Source organism: Anolis sagrei, chromosome X, assembly GCF_037176765.1.
Source record: "Anolis sagrei isolate rAnoSag1 chromosome X, rAnoSag1.mat, whole genome shotgun sequence".
Taxonomy (NCBI): domain Eukaryota; kingdom Metazoa; phylum Chordata; class Lepidosauria; order Squamata; family Dactyloidae; genus Anolis; species Anolis sagrei.
The window spans coordinates 2,898,622-2,916,896 of NC_090034.1; the positions used below are offsets into that span (position 1 = coordinate 2,898,622).

At 44.3% G+C, this 18,275-nt stretch overlaps 1 protein-coding gene across 1 annotated transcript in view; it reads right to left on the reverse strand.

Moving 5' to 3' along the window:
• LOC137098007 (cAMP-dependent protein kinase type I-beta regulatory subunit-like) overlaps window positions 1-18,275 on the reverse strand; it is a 224,657-nt gene that overhangs the window by 151,327 nt on the left and 55,055 nt on the right. The window contains exon 4 of the mRNA XM_067473657.1: window positions 11,123-11,214. Coding sequence (XP_067329758.1) covers window positions 11,123-11,214 — 92 coding nt within the window. The remainder of the gene's footprint in view (window positions 1-11,122; window positions 11,215-18,275) is intronic.

The window sequence follows — 18,275 nt, forward strand, 5'->3', positions numbered from 1 at the left end:
GGATGGCAAACATTCAATGACATAAAACAATCCAAAATGAACGAATAGCCCCATAAGCATGACTGTGTAATAATAACAACAACAACAACAACAACAACAACAACTCAGGGTGGTTTCCAACAAAGGATGGCAAACATTCAATGCCATAAAACAATCCAAAACGAACGGATAGCCCCATAAGCATGACTGTGTAATAATAACAACAACAACAACAACAACAACAACAACTCAGGGTGGTTTCCAACAAAGGATGGCAAACATTCAATGCCATAAAACAATCCAAAACGAACGAATAGCCCCATAAGCATGACTGTGTAATAATAACAACAACAACAACAACAACAACAACAACAACTCAGGGTGGTTTCCAACAAAGGATGGCAAACATTCAATGCCATAAAACAATCCAAAACGAACGAATAGCCCCATAAGCATGACTGTGTAATAATAACAACAACAACAACAACATCAACAACAACAACAACTCAAGGTGGTTTCCAACAAAGGATGGCAAACATTCAATGCCATAAAACAATCCAAAACGAACGAATAGCCCCATAAGCATGACTGTGTAATAATAATAATAATAACAACAACAACAACAACAACAACTCAGGGCGGTTTCCAACAAAGGATGGCAAACATTCAATGCCATAAAACAATCCAAAACAAATAAATAACCCCATAAGCATGACTGTGTAATAATAATAATAACAACAACAACAACAACAACTCAGGGTGGTTTCCAACAAAGGATGGCAAACATTCAATGCCATAAAACAATCCAAAACGAACGAATAGCCCCATAAGCATGACTGTGTAATAATAATAATAACAACAACAACAACAACAACAACAACTCAGGGTGGTTTCCAATAAAGGATGGCAAACATTCAATGCCATAAAACAATCCAAAACGAACGAATAGCCCCATAAGCATGACTGTGTAATAATAATAATAACAACAACAACAACAACAACAACAACTCAGGGCGGTTTCCAATAAAGGATGGCAAACATTCAATGCCATAAAACAATCCAAAACGAACGAATAGCCCCATAAGCATGACTGTGTAATAATAACAACAACAACAACAACATCAACAACAACAACAACTCAAGGTGGTTTCCAACAAAGGATGGCAAACATTCAATGCCATAAAACAATCCAAAACGAACGAATAGCCCCATAAGCATGACTGTGTAATAATAACAACAACAACAACAACAACAACAACAACAACTCAGGGTGGTTTCCAACAAAGGATGGCAAACATTCAATGCCATAAAACAATCCAAAACGAACGAATAGCCCCATAAGCATGACTGTGTAATAATAATAATAACAACAACAACAACAACTCAGGGTGGTTTCCAACAAAGGATGGCAAACATTCAATGCCATAAAACAATCCAAAACGAACGAATAGCCCCATAAGCATGACTGTGTAATAATAATAATAACAACAACAACAACAACAACAACAACTCAGGGTGGTTTCCAACAAAGGATGGCAAACATTCAATGCCATAAAACAATCCAAAACAAATAAATAACCCCATAAGCATGACTGTGTAATAATAATAATAATAATAATAATAATAACAACAACAACAACAACAACAACAACTCAGGGTGGTTTCCAACAAAGGATGGCAAACATTCAATGCCATAAAACAATCCAAAACAAATAAATAACCCCATAAGCATGACTGTGTAATAATAATAATAATAATAATAATAACAATAACAACAACAACTCAGGGTGGTTTCCAACAAAGGATGGCAAACATTCAATGCCATAAAACAATCCAAAACGAACGAATAGCCCCATAAGCATGACTGTGTAATAATAATAATAACAACAACAACAACAACTCAGGGTGGTTTCCAACAAAGGATGGCAAACATTCAATGCCATAAAACAATCCAAAACGAACGAATAGCCCCATAAGCATGACTGTGTAATAATAATAATAACAACAACAACAACAACAACAACAACTCAGGGTGGTTTCCAACAAAGGATGGCAAACATTCAATGCCATAAAACAATCCAAAACAAATAAATAACCCCATAAGCATGACTGTGTAATAATAATAATAATAATAATAATAATAACAACAACAACAACAACAACAACAACTCAGGGTGGTTTCCAACAAAGGATGGCAAACATTCAATGCCATAAAACAATCCAAAACAAATAAATAGCCCCATAAGCATGACTGTGTAATAATAATAATAATAATAATAATAATAACAACAACAACAACAACAACAACAACTCAGGGTGGTTTCCAACAAAGGATGGCAAACATTCAATGCCATAAAACAATCCAAAACAAATAAATAACCCCATAAGCATGACTGTGTAATAATAATAATAATAATAATAATAACAATAACAACAACAACTCAGGGTGGTTTCCAACAAAGGATGGCAAACATTCAATGCCATAAAACAATCCAAAACAAATAAATAGCCCCATAAGCATGACTGTGTAATAATAATAATAATAATAATAATAATAACAACAACAACAACAACAACAACAACAACTCAGGGTGGTTTCCAACAAAGGATGGCAAACATTCAATGCCATAAAACAATCCAAAACAAATAAATAGCCCCATAAGCATGACTGTGTAATAATAATAATAATAATAATAATAACAACAACAACAACAACAACAACAACTCAGGGTGGTTTCCAACAAAGGATGGCAAACATTCAATGCCATAAAACAATCCAAAACAAATAAATAGCCCCATAAGCATGACTGTGTAATAATAATAATAATAATAATAATAACAACAACAACAACAACAACAGCAACAACAACTCAGGGTGGTTTCCAACAAAGGATGGCAAACATTCAATGCCATAAAACAATCCAAAACAAATAAATAGCCCCATAAGCATGACTGTGTAATAATAATAATAATAATAATAATAATAACAACAACAACAACAACAACAACAACTCAGGGTGGTTTCCAACAAAGGATGGCAAACATTCAATGCCATAAAACAATCCAAAACAAATAAATAACCCCATAAGCATGACTGTGTAATAATAATAATAATAATAACAACAACAACAACAACAACAACTCAGGGTGGTTTCCAACAAAGGATGGCAAACATTCAATGCCATAAAACAATCCAAAACAAACAAATAACCCCATAAACATACCCATAAAGACTGTACAAAAGGGTCTTAGACGGTCAATTTTAAATAAGCATGACTGTGTAACAACAACAACAACAACAACAACAACTCAGGGCAGTTTCCAACAAAGGATGGTAAACTTTAATGCCATAAAACAATACAAAACAAACAAATAGCCCCATAATCATACCCATAAAGACTACAAATGTTGATTCCTTGCGGCGTCCCACCCAGGGAGCAACCACGACTGACCCTACTTAGCTTGCAAAATCAGAAGATATTGGATTAGTTCAGGGCAAAATAGTAGTCCTTGTCCCACAAATATGAAATTTAAACATTTGTGAACAGGGGATGTCACGTTGCAAACAGGTCTGAAAGCCTTCCATCCATTGAACACAAATGATACAAATGCTCGAAAAGTAAATAAAATCAAGACATATCCTTATGTCAATATTTTCACTGCTCGGAGACAATATCAGAATTGAATAGTAATGACTCTAAAGTATTTCCAAATAGCAAAATGCCACCTGGAGGAATATGCATATATAATGCTGGATTGTTTGTGTTTGGAATGGCATCTTCCTTGGCATTTTGCTTCCCTTATTTGTGTCCCTCCCTCCGCGCCTTTAAATAATCGTGACGACAGTGACACCAGGTGGCAGCCACCACGATGGGCACTCATTTTTGTGATGGCCAAGCCACTTGACCTTTTTGTTTCTGTGCAGAGAATGTAACGCATGTGCAATTCCATCCTTAGTCTTTGGTAGAGAAATTCCTTGGGTATGTTTCACTAGGGGGTCGGGACCCCTGGGAGGGATGCAAGGGGGTTTCAGAGGGGTCACCAAAGACCATCAGAAAACACATATTTGCAATGGTCTTAGACACCCCTTTGCAGAGAAATCTGAGTGTCCTTCTCTTCCTTTTTGGAAACAGAAGTCAAATCATCCCACCAAATGCCCTCCGCTGTGATTGGCGGGCGTCTTGGCCAAGGGGAGGGCTGTTTCTGAGACTCCAAGTGGGGAGGGGAGAGCAGGCATGCTCAGCACATGGCAGTTTGGTGCGAGGGAGAGTGTGCATGGATGGAGGGAGGCCCACACCAGCGATTTCATTCAAGGCATGATGGTTCTGTGTGGGACGTTTGGCCCAATTCTATCATCGGTGGGGTGCAGAACGCTCTTTGATTGTAGGTGAACTATAAATCCCAGCAACTACAACTCCCAAATGTCAAGGTCTATTTCCCCCAAACTCTATCTGTGTTCATATTTGGGCATATGGAATATTCGTGCCAAGTTTGGTCCAGATCCATCATTGTTTGAGTCCACAGTGCTCTCTGGATGTAGGAGAACTACAACTCCAAAACTCAAGGTCAATGCCCACTAAACCCTTCCAGTATTTTCTGTTGGTCATGGGAGTTCTGTGTGCTAAGCTTAGCTCAATCCATTGTTGATAGGGTTCAGAATGTTCTCTGATTGAAGGTAAACTATAAATCCCAGCAACTACAACTCCCAAATGTCAAGGTCTATTTACCCCAAACTCCACCAGCGTTCACATTTGGGCATATTGAGTATTTGTGCCAAGTTTGGTTCAGATCTATCATTGTTTGAGTCCACAGTGCTCCCTGGATGGAGGTGAACTAGAATTCCCAAACTCAAGGTCAATGCCTACCAAACCATTCCAGTATTTTCTGTTGGTCGTGGGAGTTCTGGGTGCCAATTTTGGTTCAGTGTCATCATTAGTGGGGTTCAGAATGCTTTTTGATTATAGGTGAACTATAAAGTCTCTTTTCCCCAAACTCCGCCAGTGTTCACATTTGGGCATATTGAGTATTTGTGCCAAGTTTGGTCCAGATCTGTAATTGTTTGAGTTCACAGTGCTCTCTGGATGTAGGTGAACTACAACTCCAAAAGTCAAGATCGATGCCCACCAAACCCTTCCAGTATTTTCTGTTGGTTGTTGGAGTTCTGTGTGCCAATTTTGGTTCAATGTCATCATTAGTGGGGTTCAGAATGCTCTTTGATTGTAGGTGAACTATAAATCCCAGCAGCTACAACTCCCAAATGTCAAGGTCTATTTTCCCCAAACTCCACCAGTGTTCACATTTGGGCATATTGAGTATTTGTACTAAATTTGGTCCAGATCTATCATTGTTTGAGTCCACAGTGCTCTCTGGATGTAGGTGAACTACAACTCCAAAACTCAAGGTCAATGTCCACCAAACTGTTCCAGTATTTTCATTGGTCATGGGAGTTCTGTGTGCCAAGTTTGGGTCAATTCCATTGTTGGTGGAGTTCAGACTGCTCTTTGATTGTAGGTGAACTGTAAATCCCAGCAACTACAACTCCCAAATGTCAAGGTCTATTTCCCCCAAACTCCACCAGTGTTCACATTTGGGCATATTGAGTATTTGTGCCAAGTTTGGTTCAGATCTATCATTGTTTGAGTCCACCGAGCTCTCTGGATGTAGGTGAACTACAACTCCCAAATCAATGCCCACCAAACCCTTCCAGTATTTTCTGTTGGTTATGGGAGTTCTGTGTGCCAAGTTTGGTTCAATTCCATTGTTGGTGGAGTTCACACTGCTCTTTGATTGTAGGTGAACTATAAATCCCAGCAACTACAACTCCCAAATGACAAAATCAACCCCTCACCCAACCCCTACAGTTTATAAAACTATTGTTCTCCCAAGGTAACAGCATTGGGAGGACAATAGTTTTATAAACAAGCACCTTGGTCCCCCTATGGATGTCCCGGTCCTCAAACACTCTCTACTTCATTCGGAAAAATGCTGCGCTTGCAGAGCTCAGGCGGTGTTGTATTTCGGTCTCAATGTTGACTTTGGTGGAGAGGTGGCTGCCAAGGGAGCGGAAATGGTCCACATTTTCTAATGTTACACCATAAAGCTGTATCTCTGGCATTGGAGAGGGATTGGCCGGTGACTACTGGAAGAGCACTTCGGTTTTCTCGATGTTCAGTGAGAGGCCGAGCAGGCACACTTTATGCAGAAAACACAGGACAATCTCCGCAGTTACCAAATGCTTGAAGTGTTCAGTTACGGCCGGTCTCAGTATGGAGATGCAGCAGCTGGCGGCATATTATGCATGGTGCCTTTGGCGCTTACAGCTGTTGCCAGCCATCTCAAAGGCCACCTTTGTTTCTGGAAATCTTAGAAACAGAGACTTTTTTTTTTTACTAGGCCAAGGAGAAGCCAGCTGCCACCTCACAAGAAGCAAAAAAAAGGAAACAAAAACATAGGCTGAACCCCTTCCTACAGTGTTCCTCAACCTTCCAAATACCGTGACCCTTTAATCCAGTTCCTCATGTTGTGGTGACCCCAAACCATAACATTATTTTCATTGCTACCTCATCACTGCAGTTTCACTACTGTTATGAATCATAATGTAAATATCTGAGATGAGTGTTTGAGGACCAGGACATCCATAGAGAGACCAAGTGTGAAGGAGACCGTTTTAATGCCACCGAATGCCACCAATTGTGAAAGAGCGTGGTTGAACTTACTGCCACCTAATCTGTGAGGGAAGCCGGGCAACGATCAATATAAGCTTAGGAGCTATTTTATAAAGGGATTATTAATTACAGAGGGCTTTATTCATTTGATAGCGTAGCATTTACTGTCCCTGGCTTGACTTTACTTATGCAGGCTGTTCAACTTAGGAGAAACTGTATCAGGCAAGCTTGAGGAAAACAGTAACAAGTTTATTTTAACAGGAGTATAACATGTTTAACTGTTTCTTCACAAGAGGCACAAATCTTGATTGGTTACATTAGTAATGTTTCATGAGTAATCTCAGGCACAGTCTTCAAGAAGTTTCTATAAGCAGATGTAACCCTTCTGGACAACTGTCCTAAGATAACAAATAAGCTAAAAGGCTTATTTAACAGAATTCCCTATAGCCCACTGGCTACAGACACATTCCCTGAATCTCCACCCAGAGACTCAGTCTACCCAGTAGCTCACCGGCTTACTGACTCATTCCCTGAATCTCCACCCAGAGACTCAGTCTACCCAGTAGCTCACCGGCTTACTGACTCATTCCCTGAATCTCCACCCAGAGACTCAGTCTAACCAGTAGCTCACCGGCTTACTGACCACCTTTCAAAAACAGCTGCCCCATGAAGAGGTAGTTGGCTCTGCCCCTGTTGCTATGGCAACTCAGCCAACGCCAAGCCACCATCTCCAACAAAACACAATCCTACATACTTACCATCCTTAAACCACTATTTAAATTACACATAACCAAAGGAATAAAATTTACACATCGTCACACCAAGGTGCATGTTTACAAAGCTATTGTCCTTCCAACCCTGCTATACACATGCAAGACATGGACTGTCTACAGACGTCACATCCAACTCCTGGAACGATTCCATCAGCACTGCCTTCAAAAAATCCTGCAAATCTCTTGGGAAGACAAGCAGACAAACGTCAGAGTGCTAGAAGAAGCAAAGACCAGCAGCATTGTAGTGATGGTCCTCCGCCATCAACTCCGCTGGACCAGCCACATTGTTCAGATGCTCAATCACCATCTCCCAAAGTCAAAATAAAGAATAAGCATCACAAAGTTCCAAAGATTCAGGTAAAATGCAGAATACAGTTCCAAAGATCTTCAAATAAAAACAAGAGGCACAATCCTATAGGCAAAGTTCAAAACAGAGTCCAAGGTACAAGCAAAGACAATTGCCCCAAGAATCACAATGCAAGAAATCCCAAGCGTGCTGCTTTCCAGCTAAGGTAATCTATGAAGCTTTCAGGCTAATAAGCTACATTGAACTGACGCTTTCCCTTGGTTTGCAAGAAGCCTAAATACCTTTCTAACATGAAAACATTATGCTCTCACCAACATGAAAGCATTGCGATGACCTTGGCCCGAGCTGGCTTCTCGTCTGCCGGCCAGGCGAGAACTCCACCTGACCCACAAATCAAGACGAGCCTGCTGGGTCAGGTCACTGTCACTATCAAGGCTTTCTGCACTTTCAGTATCAGCGTGGGAAGGAGGCAAAATCCTCCCTACCCGTTCGCTATCTCCTTCGTTAAAATTCTTTTCTTCTGAGAACCGCTGGGTTGTTGACTCTCCACTGTCTGTGGGAGCCTCAGAAAAAGACCTAGAAGCAGGCCCAGAGATCTGAGGCACAGAAAGAGAGCCAGGAATCTGAATCTCATCATCCTCATCATCAGGAAACATCTCAGCCACAACAGTTATGATGTTTTTTACTTTGTATGTTTTGTGATGTTACCTCTGAGTCCCCTCGGGGAGATGGAGCGGTATATAAATAAATTATTATTATTATTATTATTAATATTGGTTTTCTGCTGAAAATTTGCAAAACTGGATTTTCTGGAGCTTAGCTCAAGACAGCAAATCATCCACTTGAACCATTACAGTGAGTGTACTTTCAGAATAGGTACATTACTCAAATCTTATGCACACAATGCCTCTTCAAGCATTGATTGTGAGGCTTACTCCATTAAGAAGAATCATTAGGACATGGCAAACGGCAACCTGAAGTTGACTCATGGAATGAACTGCGATATATCTCCATGTTGACATGCCATTTGGTAAGTGATGGAATGGGTCGGCTCTAGTGGGATTAAGCAAGAAGATGCCAGCCGATATACAGATTTATTTATTCATCGTGTCAGGAGCAGACCAAACAGTTGTATTGCATTTTTAACAAACAAACAAACAAACAAACAAACAAAACACAAAGTTTGCAAGCTTGGTAGTTGATTAGTCCTTTGACCAGTATCTGGCCACTTGGAGTGCCTTTGGTGTTGCCGCAAGGAGGTCCTCCCTTGTGCATGTGGCAGGGCTCAAGTGGCATCACAGCAGGTGGTCAGTGGTTTGCTCTTCTCCACACTCGCATGTCGTGGATTCCACTTTTTGTCCCCGTTTCTTGAGGTTGGCTCTGCGTCTCGTGGTGCCAGAGCGCAGTCTGTTCAGTGCCTTCCAAGTCACCCAGTCCTCTGTGTGCCCAGGGGGGAGTCTCTCATTTGGTATCAGCCATTGATTGAGGTTCTGGGTTTGAGCCTGCCACTTTTGGACTCTCGCTTGCTGAGGTGTTCCAGTGAGTGTCTCTGTAGATCTTAGAAAACGATTTCTTGATTTAAGGCAATGTTTCTCAGCCTTCCTAATGCTGCAACCCCTTAATCCAGTTCCTCATGTTGTGGTGACCGCCAACCATAACATTATTTTCGTTGCTACTTCATTACTGTAATTTTGCTACTCACCGCTGAGGATGCTTGCCATAGATGCAGGCGAAACTTCAGGAGAAATGCCTCTAGAACATGGCCATATAGCCCGAAAAAAACCCACAAGAACTGAATTTTGCTACTGTTCTGAATCGTTGTGTAAATATCTGATATGCAGGATGTATTTTCATTCACTGCACCAAATTTGGCACAATACCCCAAACATCCAAATTTGAGTACTGGTGGGGCTAATTTTGTCGTTTGGGAGTTGCAGTTGCAGGGATTTATAGTTCACATACAATCAAAGAGCATTCTGGACTCCACCAATGATGAAATCGAACCAAACTTGGCACACAGGACTCCCATAACCAATAGATAATACTGGAAGTGTTTGGTGGGCATTGACCTTGAGTTTGGGAGTTGTAGTCCACCTACATCCAGAGAGCAGTGTAGACTCAAACAATGATGGATCAGGACCAAACTTGGCACAAATATTTAATATGTCCAATAGTGAACACTGGTGTGCTTGTTTTTGTATTTTTAGGAAAATAGACATTTGCATTTGGGAGTTGTAATTGCTGGGATTTATAGTTCACCTACAATCAAAGAGCATTCTGAACTTCACCAACAATAGAATTGGGCCAAACTTGGCAGAAATATTCAATATGTCCAAATGTGAACACTGGTGGGGTTTTGTTTTTTGTTTTTTTAAGGAAAATAGACATTTGCATTTGGGAATTGTAGTTGCTGGGATTTATAGTTCACCTACAATCAAAGAGCATTCTGAACTTCATCAACAATAGAATTGGGCCAAACTTCCCACACAGAACTCCCATGACCAACAGAAAATACTGTGTTTTCCGGTGGTCTTTGGTGACCCCTCTGAAACCCCCTTGTGACCCCCTCAGGGGTCCTGACCCCTAGGTTGAGATTCCACTTTGTGGCCCCATTTCTTGAGGTTGGCTCTGCATCTCATGGTGCCAGAGCGCAGTCTGTTCAATGCCTTCCAAGTCGCCCAGTCCTCTGTGTGCCCAGGGGGGAGTCTCTCATTGGGTATCAGCCATTGGTTGAGGTTCTGGGTTTGAGCCTGCCACTTTTGGACTCTCGCTTGCTGAGGTGTTCCAGCAAGTGTCTCTGTAGATCTTAGAAAACTATTTCTAGATTTAAGTTGTTGACGTGCTGGCTGATACCCAAACAGGGGATGAGCTGGAGATGTCACTGCCTTGGTCCTTTCACTATTGGCTGCTACTTCCCGGCGGATGTCAGGTGGTGCAATACCGGCTAAGCAGTGGTGTAGGGCGCAGACACCCCATGATAATGCGGCATGTCTCATTAAGAGCCACATCCACTGTTTTAGCGTGGTGAGATGTGTTCCACACTGGGCATGCGTACTCAGCATCAGAGTAGCACAGCGCAAGGGTAGATGTCTTCACTGTGTCTGGTTGTGATCCCCAGGTTGTGCCAGTCAGCTTTCGTATGATATTATTTCTAGCGCCCCCAGATGAGACACCAAGATATAACCATTGGGGAAGAGTCTCCTTGAATGGAAAGGAGGATAGAGAGAAGGCCGAAGCAGGGAGGGATCAGGTGTGGATAAAGCCAGCTGCAAAGCAGAGGAAAAAAGCTTCTCCCCATTGAAGAATCTTTGGGGATCTGGTTCAGGCGCTCAGGTTGTAATGGTCAACCAAGAACAACAAACTACAACATAAACCATCATCAAGGAAAGGTCTCCTACCTTCTCTCGTTGTCATCCAGGTGAGCAAAGAGGACGTTTTTGGAGATGGCCTTGGCCAAAGCGGTCATCGTTTTATAGTCCTTGGGAATAACCTGAGGAAGAGGAAGAGGAGGAGGAAGGAAGTTAGGTATAAATCTAGGTTCAGTCAAAAGCTTTGCTATGAACAGTGAGTCTGACCCATAGGGAGGGATCCTGAGGATTTCTATGGCAAGCTGTAACTATGATGCAGGCGAGATGTGCTAGAAATGACAACCTTCTTCATGCCTCCACTAATTATGTGTTACATGTATAATGGAGATTGCTTACTGCATTGTATATGTGTGTATTGGTATGCAGTTTTCCTTAACTCTATGTTGTGGGAGGGGCTGCAAACCATGTGATCTGATCTGGGACTATTCAGGACTCAGACTCCACTTTAGAAATAGTATGCTTTTTAAAGTCAGTAGAAACAGAACCCAGAGGGCCGCTTCACATAGCAACAGCCAACTCAATGGCTATCACAGAGGGCCACTTCATCTGGCAACATCCAACTCAGTGTCATCACAGAGGACCACTTCACCTAGCAACAGCCAACCCAGTGGCATCAGAGGGCCATATCACCTAACAACAATCAACCCAGTGGCTATCGCAGAGGACCACTTCACCTAGCAACAGCCAACCCAGTGGCATCAGAGGGCCATATCACCTAACAACAATCAACCCAGTGGCTATCACAGAGGACCACTTCACTTAGTAATAGCCAACCCAGTGGCTATCACAGAGGGCCATATCACCTAGCAACAGCCAACCCAGTGGCTACCACAGAGGGCCACTTCACCTAGCAACAGGCAACCCAGTGGCTATTACAGAGGGCCACTTCACTTAGTAATAGCCAACCCAGTGGCTATTACAGAGGGTTCTTCACCTAGTAATAGCCAACCCAGTGGCATCAGAGGGCCACTTCACCTAGCAACAGCCAACCCAGTGGCATCAGAGGGCCATATCACCTAACAACAATCAACCCAGTGGCTATCAAAGAGGACTACTTCACCTAGCAACAGCCAACCCAGTGGCTATCACAGAGGGCCACTTCACCTAGCAACAGCCAACCCAGTGGCTATCACAGAGGGCCACTTCACCTAGCAACAGCCAACCCAGTAGCTATCACAGAGGGCCACTTCACCTAGCAACAGCCAACCAAGTGGCTATCACAGAGGGCCACTTCACTTAGTAATAGCCAACCCAGTGGCTATCACAGAGGGCCACTTCACCTAGTAATAGCCAACCCAGTGGCTATCACAGAGGGCCACTTCACCTAGCAACAGCCAACCCAGTGGCATCAGAGGGCCATATCACCTAACAACAATCAACCCAGTGGCTATCAAAGAGGACTACTTCACCTAGCAACAGCCAACCCAGTGGCTATCACAGAGGACCACTTCACCTAGCAACAGCCAACCCACTGGCGTCACAGAGGGCCACTTCACCTAGCAACAGCCAACCCACTGGCGTCACAGAGGGCCACTTCACCTAGCAACAGCCAACCCAGTAGCTATCACAGAGGGCCACTTCACCTAGCAACAGCCAACCCAGTAGCTATCACAGAGGGCCACTTCACCTAGCAACAGCCAACCCAGTAGCTATCACAGAGGGCCACTTCACCTAGCAATAGCCAGTCCAGTGGCATCACAGAGGGCTACTTCACCTAGCAACAGCCAACCTGTGGTGTCACAGTGGGCCACTTCACCTAGCAACTGCCAACCCAGTGGCTATCACAGAGGGCCACTTCACCTAGCAACTGCCAACCCAATGTTATCAGAGGGCCACTTCACCTAGCAACTGCCAACCCAGTGGCATTACAGAGGGCCACTTCACGTAGTAATAGCCAACCCAGTGGCATTACAGAGGGCCACTTCATTTAGTAATAGCCAACCCAGTGGCTATCACAGAGGGCCACTTCACCCAGCAACAACCAACCCAGTGGCTATCACAGAGGGCCACTTCACCTAGTAATAGCCAACCCAGTGGCATCACAGAGGGCCACTTCACCTAGCAACTGCCAACCCCGTGGTTTCACAAGGTCCACTTCACCTAGCAACTGCCAACCCAGTGGCATTACAGAGGGCCACTTCATTTAGTAATAGCCAACCCAGTGGCTATCACAGAGGGCCACTTCACCCAGCAACAACCAACCCAGTGGCTATCACAGAGGGCCACTTCACCTAGTAATAGCCAACCCAGTGGCATCACAGAGGGCCACTTCACCTAGCAACTGCCAACCCCGTGGTTTCACAAGGTCCACTTCACCTAGCAACTGCCAACCCAGTGGCATTACAGAGGGCCACTTCATTTAGTAATAGCCAACCCAGTGGCTATCACAGAGGGCCACTTCACCCAGCAACAACCAACCAAGTGGCTATCACAGAGGGCCACTTCACCTAGTAATAGCCAACCCAGTGGCATCACAGAGGGCCACTTCACCCAGCAACAATCAACCCAGTGGCATCACAGAGGGCCACTTCACCTAGTAATAGCCAACCCAGTGGCATCACAGAGGGCCACTTCACGTAGCAACTGCCAACCCAGTGGTTTCACAAGGTCCACTTCACCTAGCAACTGCCAACCCAGTGGCATTACAGAGGGCCACTTCATTTAGTAATAGCCAACCCAGTGGCTATCACAGAGGGCCACTTCACCCAGCAACAACCAACCAAGTGGCTATCACAGAGGGCCACTTCACCTAGTAATAGCCAACCCAGTGGCATCACAGAGGGCCACTTCACCCAGCAACAATCAACCCAGTGGCATCACAGAGGGCCACTTCACCTAGTAATAGCCAACCCAGTGGCATCACAGAGGGCCACTTCACGTAGCAACTGCCAACCCAGTGGTTTCACAAGGTCCACTTCACCTAGCAACTGCCAACCCAGTGGCATTACAGAGGGCCACTTCATTTAGTAATAGCCAACCCAGTGGCTATCACAGAGGGCCACTTCACCCAGCAACAACCAACCAAGTGGCTATCACAGAGGGCCACTTCACCTAGTAATAGCCAACCCAGTGGCATCACAGAGGGCCACTTCACCCAGCAACAATCAACCCAGTGGCATCACAGAGGGCCACTTCACCTAGTAATAGCCAACCCAGTGGCATCACAGAGGGCCACTTCACGTAGCAACTGCCAACCCAGTGGTTTCACAAGGTCCACTTCACCTAGCAACTGCCAACCCAGTGGCATTACAGAGGGCCACTTCATTTAGTAATAGCCAACCCAGTGGCTATCACAGAGGGCCACTTCACCCAGCAACAACCAACCAAGTGGCTATCACAGAGGGCCACTTCACCTAGTAATAGCCAACCCAGTGGCATCACAGAGGGCCACTTCACCCAGCAACAATCAACCCAGTGGCATCACAGAGGGCCACTTCACCTAGTAATAGCCAACCCAGTGGCATCACAGAGGGCCACTTCACGTAGCAACTGCCAACCCAGTGGTTTCACAAGGTCCACTTCACCTAGCAACTGCCAACCCAGTGGCATTACAGAGGGCCACTTCATTTAGTAATAGCCAACCCAGTGGCTATCACAGAGGGCCACTTCACCCAGCAACAACCAACCAAGTGGCTATCACAGAGGGCCACTTCACCTAGTAATAGCCAACCCAGTGGCATCACAGAGGGCCACTTCACGTAGCAACTGCCAACCCCGTGGTTTCACAAGGTCCACTTCACCTAGCAACTGCCAACCCAGTGGCATTACAGAGGGCCACTTCATTTAGTAATAGCCAACCCAGTGGCTATCACAGAGGGCCACTTCACCTAGCAACAGCCAACCCAGTGGCTATCACAGAGGGCCACTTCACCTAGCATCTCTGTGTTCCATTTGACCCTCTTTGTATCCTGTACACAAACGGCTGGTTTTGAATTGTCCAGACTTCACTCAACTCTACAATCAACTCTTCCACTGGGACGACCTGCCATTCAAGAGCAAGTTAAATGATTAATGCACCTTATTGCTTAAGATGCATTTACAAAAGGCAATCTTTTGTATGGCACGGCCAGCTACTTCGTTATTCGGCTGTTCCTAATTGCTGCATAAGATGCTCCTTACAGGACGATAACATCTTTTCCTCTCACAACTTCTATTCCCAAAGTAATCCAATTTGCTGTACCTGTCGTAGAATCCTAGAGTTGGAAGAGACCTCATGGGCCATCATTCAGTCCAACCCCATTCTGCCAAGAAGCAGGAATATTGCATTCAAATCACCCCTGACAGATGGCCATCCAGCCTCTGTTTAAAAGCTTCCAAAAAAGGAGCCTCCACCACACTCCGGGGCAGAGAGTTCCACTGCTGAACGGCTCTCACAGTCAGGAAGTTCTTCCTAATGTTCAGGTGGAATCTCCTCTCTTGTAGTTTGAAGCCATTGTTCCATTGCGTCCTAGTCTCCAAGGAAGCAGAAAACAAGCTTGCTCCCTCCTCCTCCCTGTGACTTCCTCTCACATATTTATCCATGGCTATCATGTCTCCTCTCAGCCTTCTCTTCTTCAGGCCAAGCTCTTTAAGCCGCTCCTCATAGGGTTTGTTCTCCAGACCCTCGATCACTTTAGTCGCCCTCCTCTGGACACTTTCCAGCTTGTCAATATCTCTCTTGAATTGTGGTGCCCAGAATTGGACACAATATTCCAGGTAAAGTGGTCTAACCAAGGCACAATAGAGCATAGGAAGCATGACTTCCCTCATTTAATGCCAAACGATATCTATCAGGATTGTGGTGCATCTGGCTGAGTGTCAGCTGCGTTAAGATCACTCTGACCAAAAAGGTCATGAGTTCAATGCCAGCCCGGGTTGGAGTGGGTTTCCAACCAATTGTGTGTAGCCTGTTGTCGACCTTTGCAACCCAAAAGACAGTTGCATCCTACTGTAAAGTAGGAAAATAAGGTACCACCTTAAAGTGTGGGGAGGCTAAATTAACTGATTGATGAGGCCATAAAGAAAAGACTCCAGCAAAGCACTCCAGCGGGGAAGCATGCGGGGAATGCGGAAGTACTTCATCAGTGTCGCAGATGGACGATGAAAGCGACAGCTCCCCTCGTGGCCAGAAAACGTTAAATAGCCTCTGTGTCTGTCTGTATATGTTGTATGTCAAAAATTGGCATTGAATGTTTGCCATCTATGTGTAGACTGTAATCTGCCCTGAGTCCCCTGTGGGGTGAGAAGGGTGGAATATAAATACTGTAAATAAATAAATATAAATACAGCAAATTGGATATCACCCATCATTTTGCACAGCAGTATGGCCTTGTTTGTTGGAAAGGGGGACTGAAAGAGAACAGAATCCATAATATAATCCTCATGGTAAATGTAAAACTCTATCATTTGTTTTGCCCTAGAAGGAGGAGTTGTATTCAGAATCCATATGGTGCTTGATCCTCAAATAATACTCAATTTGTTGTGCTAAAAAACGTCCCCTTCTTGGATCCAATGAGAGCAGGTAGTTCCTATGTCAGTGTTGAAATCAACCTGCTTGAGTTTTGCACCAAACCGTGGTGAAAACGGTGAGCCTATTTGGGAGACAGCATTCAGCACCTTGGATAGTTCCATTCAAGTTGGAGTGGCTTTATCTCCCCCAATGACATGATGGCAATAGTCTTGGACAGCAATGGCTCCCAAAGTGACCCATTTAAGGTGGAATCCGGTGTCAAACAGGGATGTGTTATTGACCCCACCCTTATTTTCCATCTTCATAACTATGATACTTCATCTTGTTGATGGGAAGCTTCCCACCGGAGTGGAAACTATCTATCGGACAGATGGCAAACTATTTAACAATTTAACCTTAGAAGCCAACAACATCTGTTATAGAACTCCGATATGCTGATGACAACATCATATGTGCACATTCAGAAGAAGACCTACAAGCCACTCTCAGCATCTTTGCAGAAGCATACAAGAAGCTCGGCCTGTCACTGAACATCGAGGAAACCAAAGTGCTCTTCCAGCAGTCACCATCTGCAATGCCAGAAATACGGCTTAATGGTGTAACATTAGAAAATGTTGACCATTTCTGTTCCCTTGGCAGCCACCTCTCCACAAAAGTCAACATTGACACTGAAATTCAACACCGCCTGAGCTCTGCGAGTGCAGCATTTTTCCCGAATGAAGCAGAAAGTGTTTGAGGACCGGGACATCCGTAGGGAGCTACCAACCCTGCTCTACATCTGCAAAACGTGGACTGTCTACAGATGTCACATGCAACTCCTGGAACATTTCCATCAGCGCTGCCTCTGGAAAATCCTGCCGATCCTCCTTCTCCATTTCTTTCTTTCCCTTCTTTTTGTTGCTCTTTCTTTTTCTCCTTCTCCTGCCCTTTCTCCCTTCCCCACAATGTCTGTGTGTCAAAATAGCTCTCTTTGCACCTCTTCCCTTCCTTCCTCTCTTCCTCTCATACACGGGTCACCTTTCCTTCCCAGTGACATCACAGAATCCTAGAATCCTAGAGTTGGAAGAGACCTCATGGGCCATCCAGTCCAACCCCATTCTGCCTCGAAGCAGGAATATTGCATTCAAATCACCCCTGACAGATGGCCATCCAGCCTCTGTTTAAAAGCTTCCAAAGAAGGAGCCTCCACCACACTCCCTCTGGGGCAGAGAGTTCCAGAGGTGCACTTCACCTAGCAGCAGCCAAGACAACGGCATCAAAGAGGGCCACTTCACCTAGCAACAGCCTTTGCGATACACACAGATATACTTTGCTTTTATAGAGAGAGATAATCATTTTTTCAAAAACCCTCCCAAATTTTGGATGCAGTTACTATGAACATTCTACCAGACTGTTGGGGTTCATTAGCACGATGCTGGGGGTGCTGGGGATTCTGTCTCAGAGGATGAGGGGAATGATGGATTTCTCATTGAGTCTGTGTGTGATCAGGCTGAATCACAGACAGAAATGCAGTCCGTAGATCAGAGTGAAGGACAGGCAGCTGCAGAAGAGACAGAAGATGTTTGTGATTCCGTTTCTCTTGAGAATTTGCCTTATTAATGACTTGGATGAAGGGCGAAGAAGGCATGATCATCAAGTTTGCAGATGACACCAAATTGGGAGAGCCAAGACTCCAGAGGACAGGAGCAGGATTCAAAACGATCTTCACAGATTAGAGAGATGAATGGCCAAAAC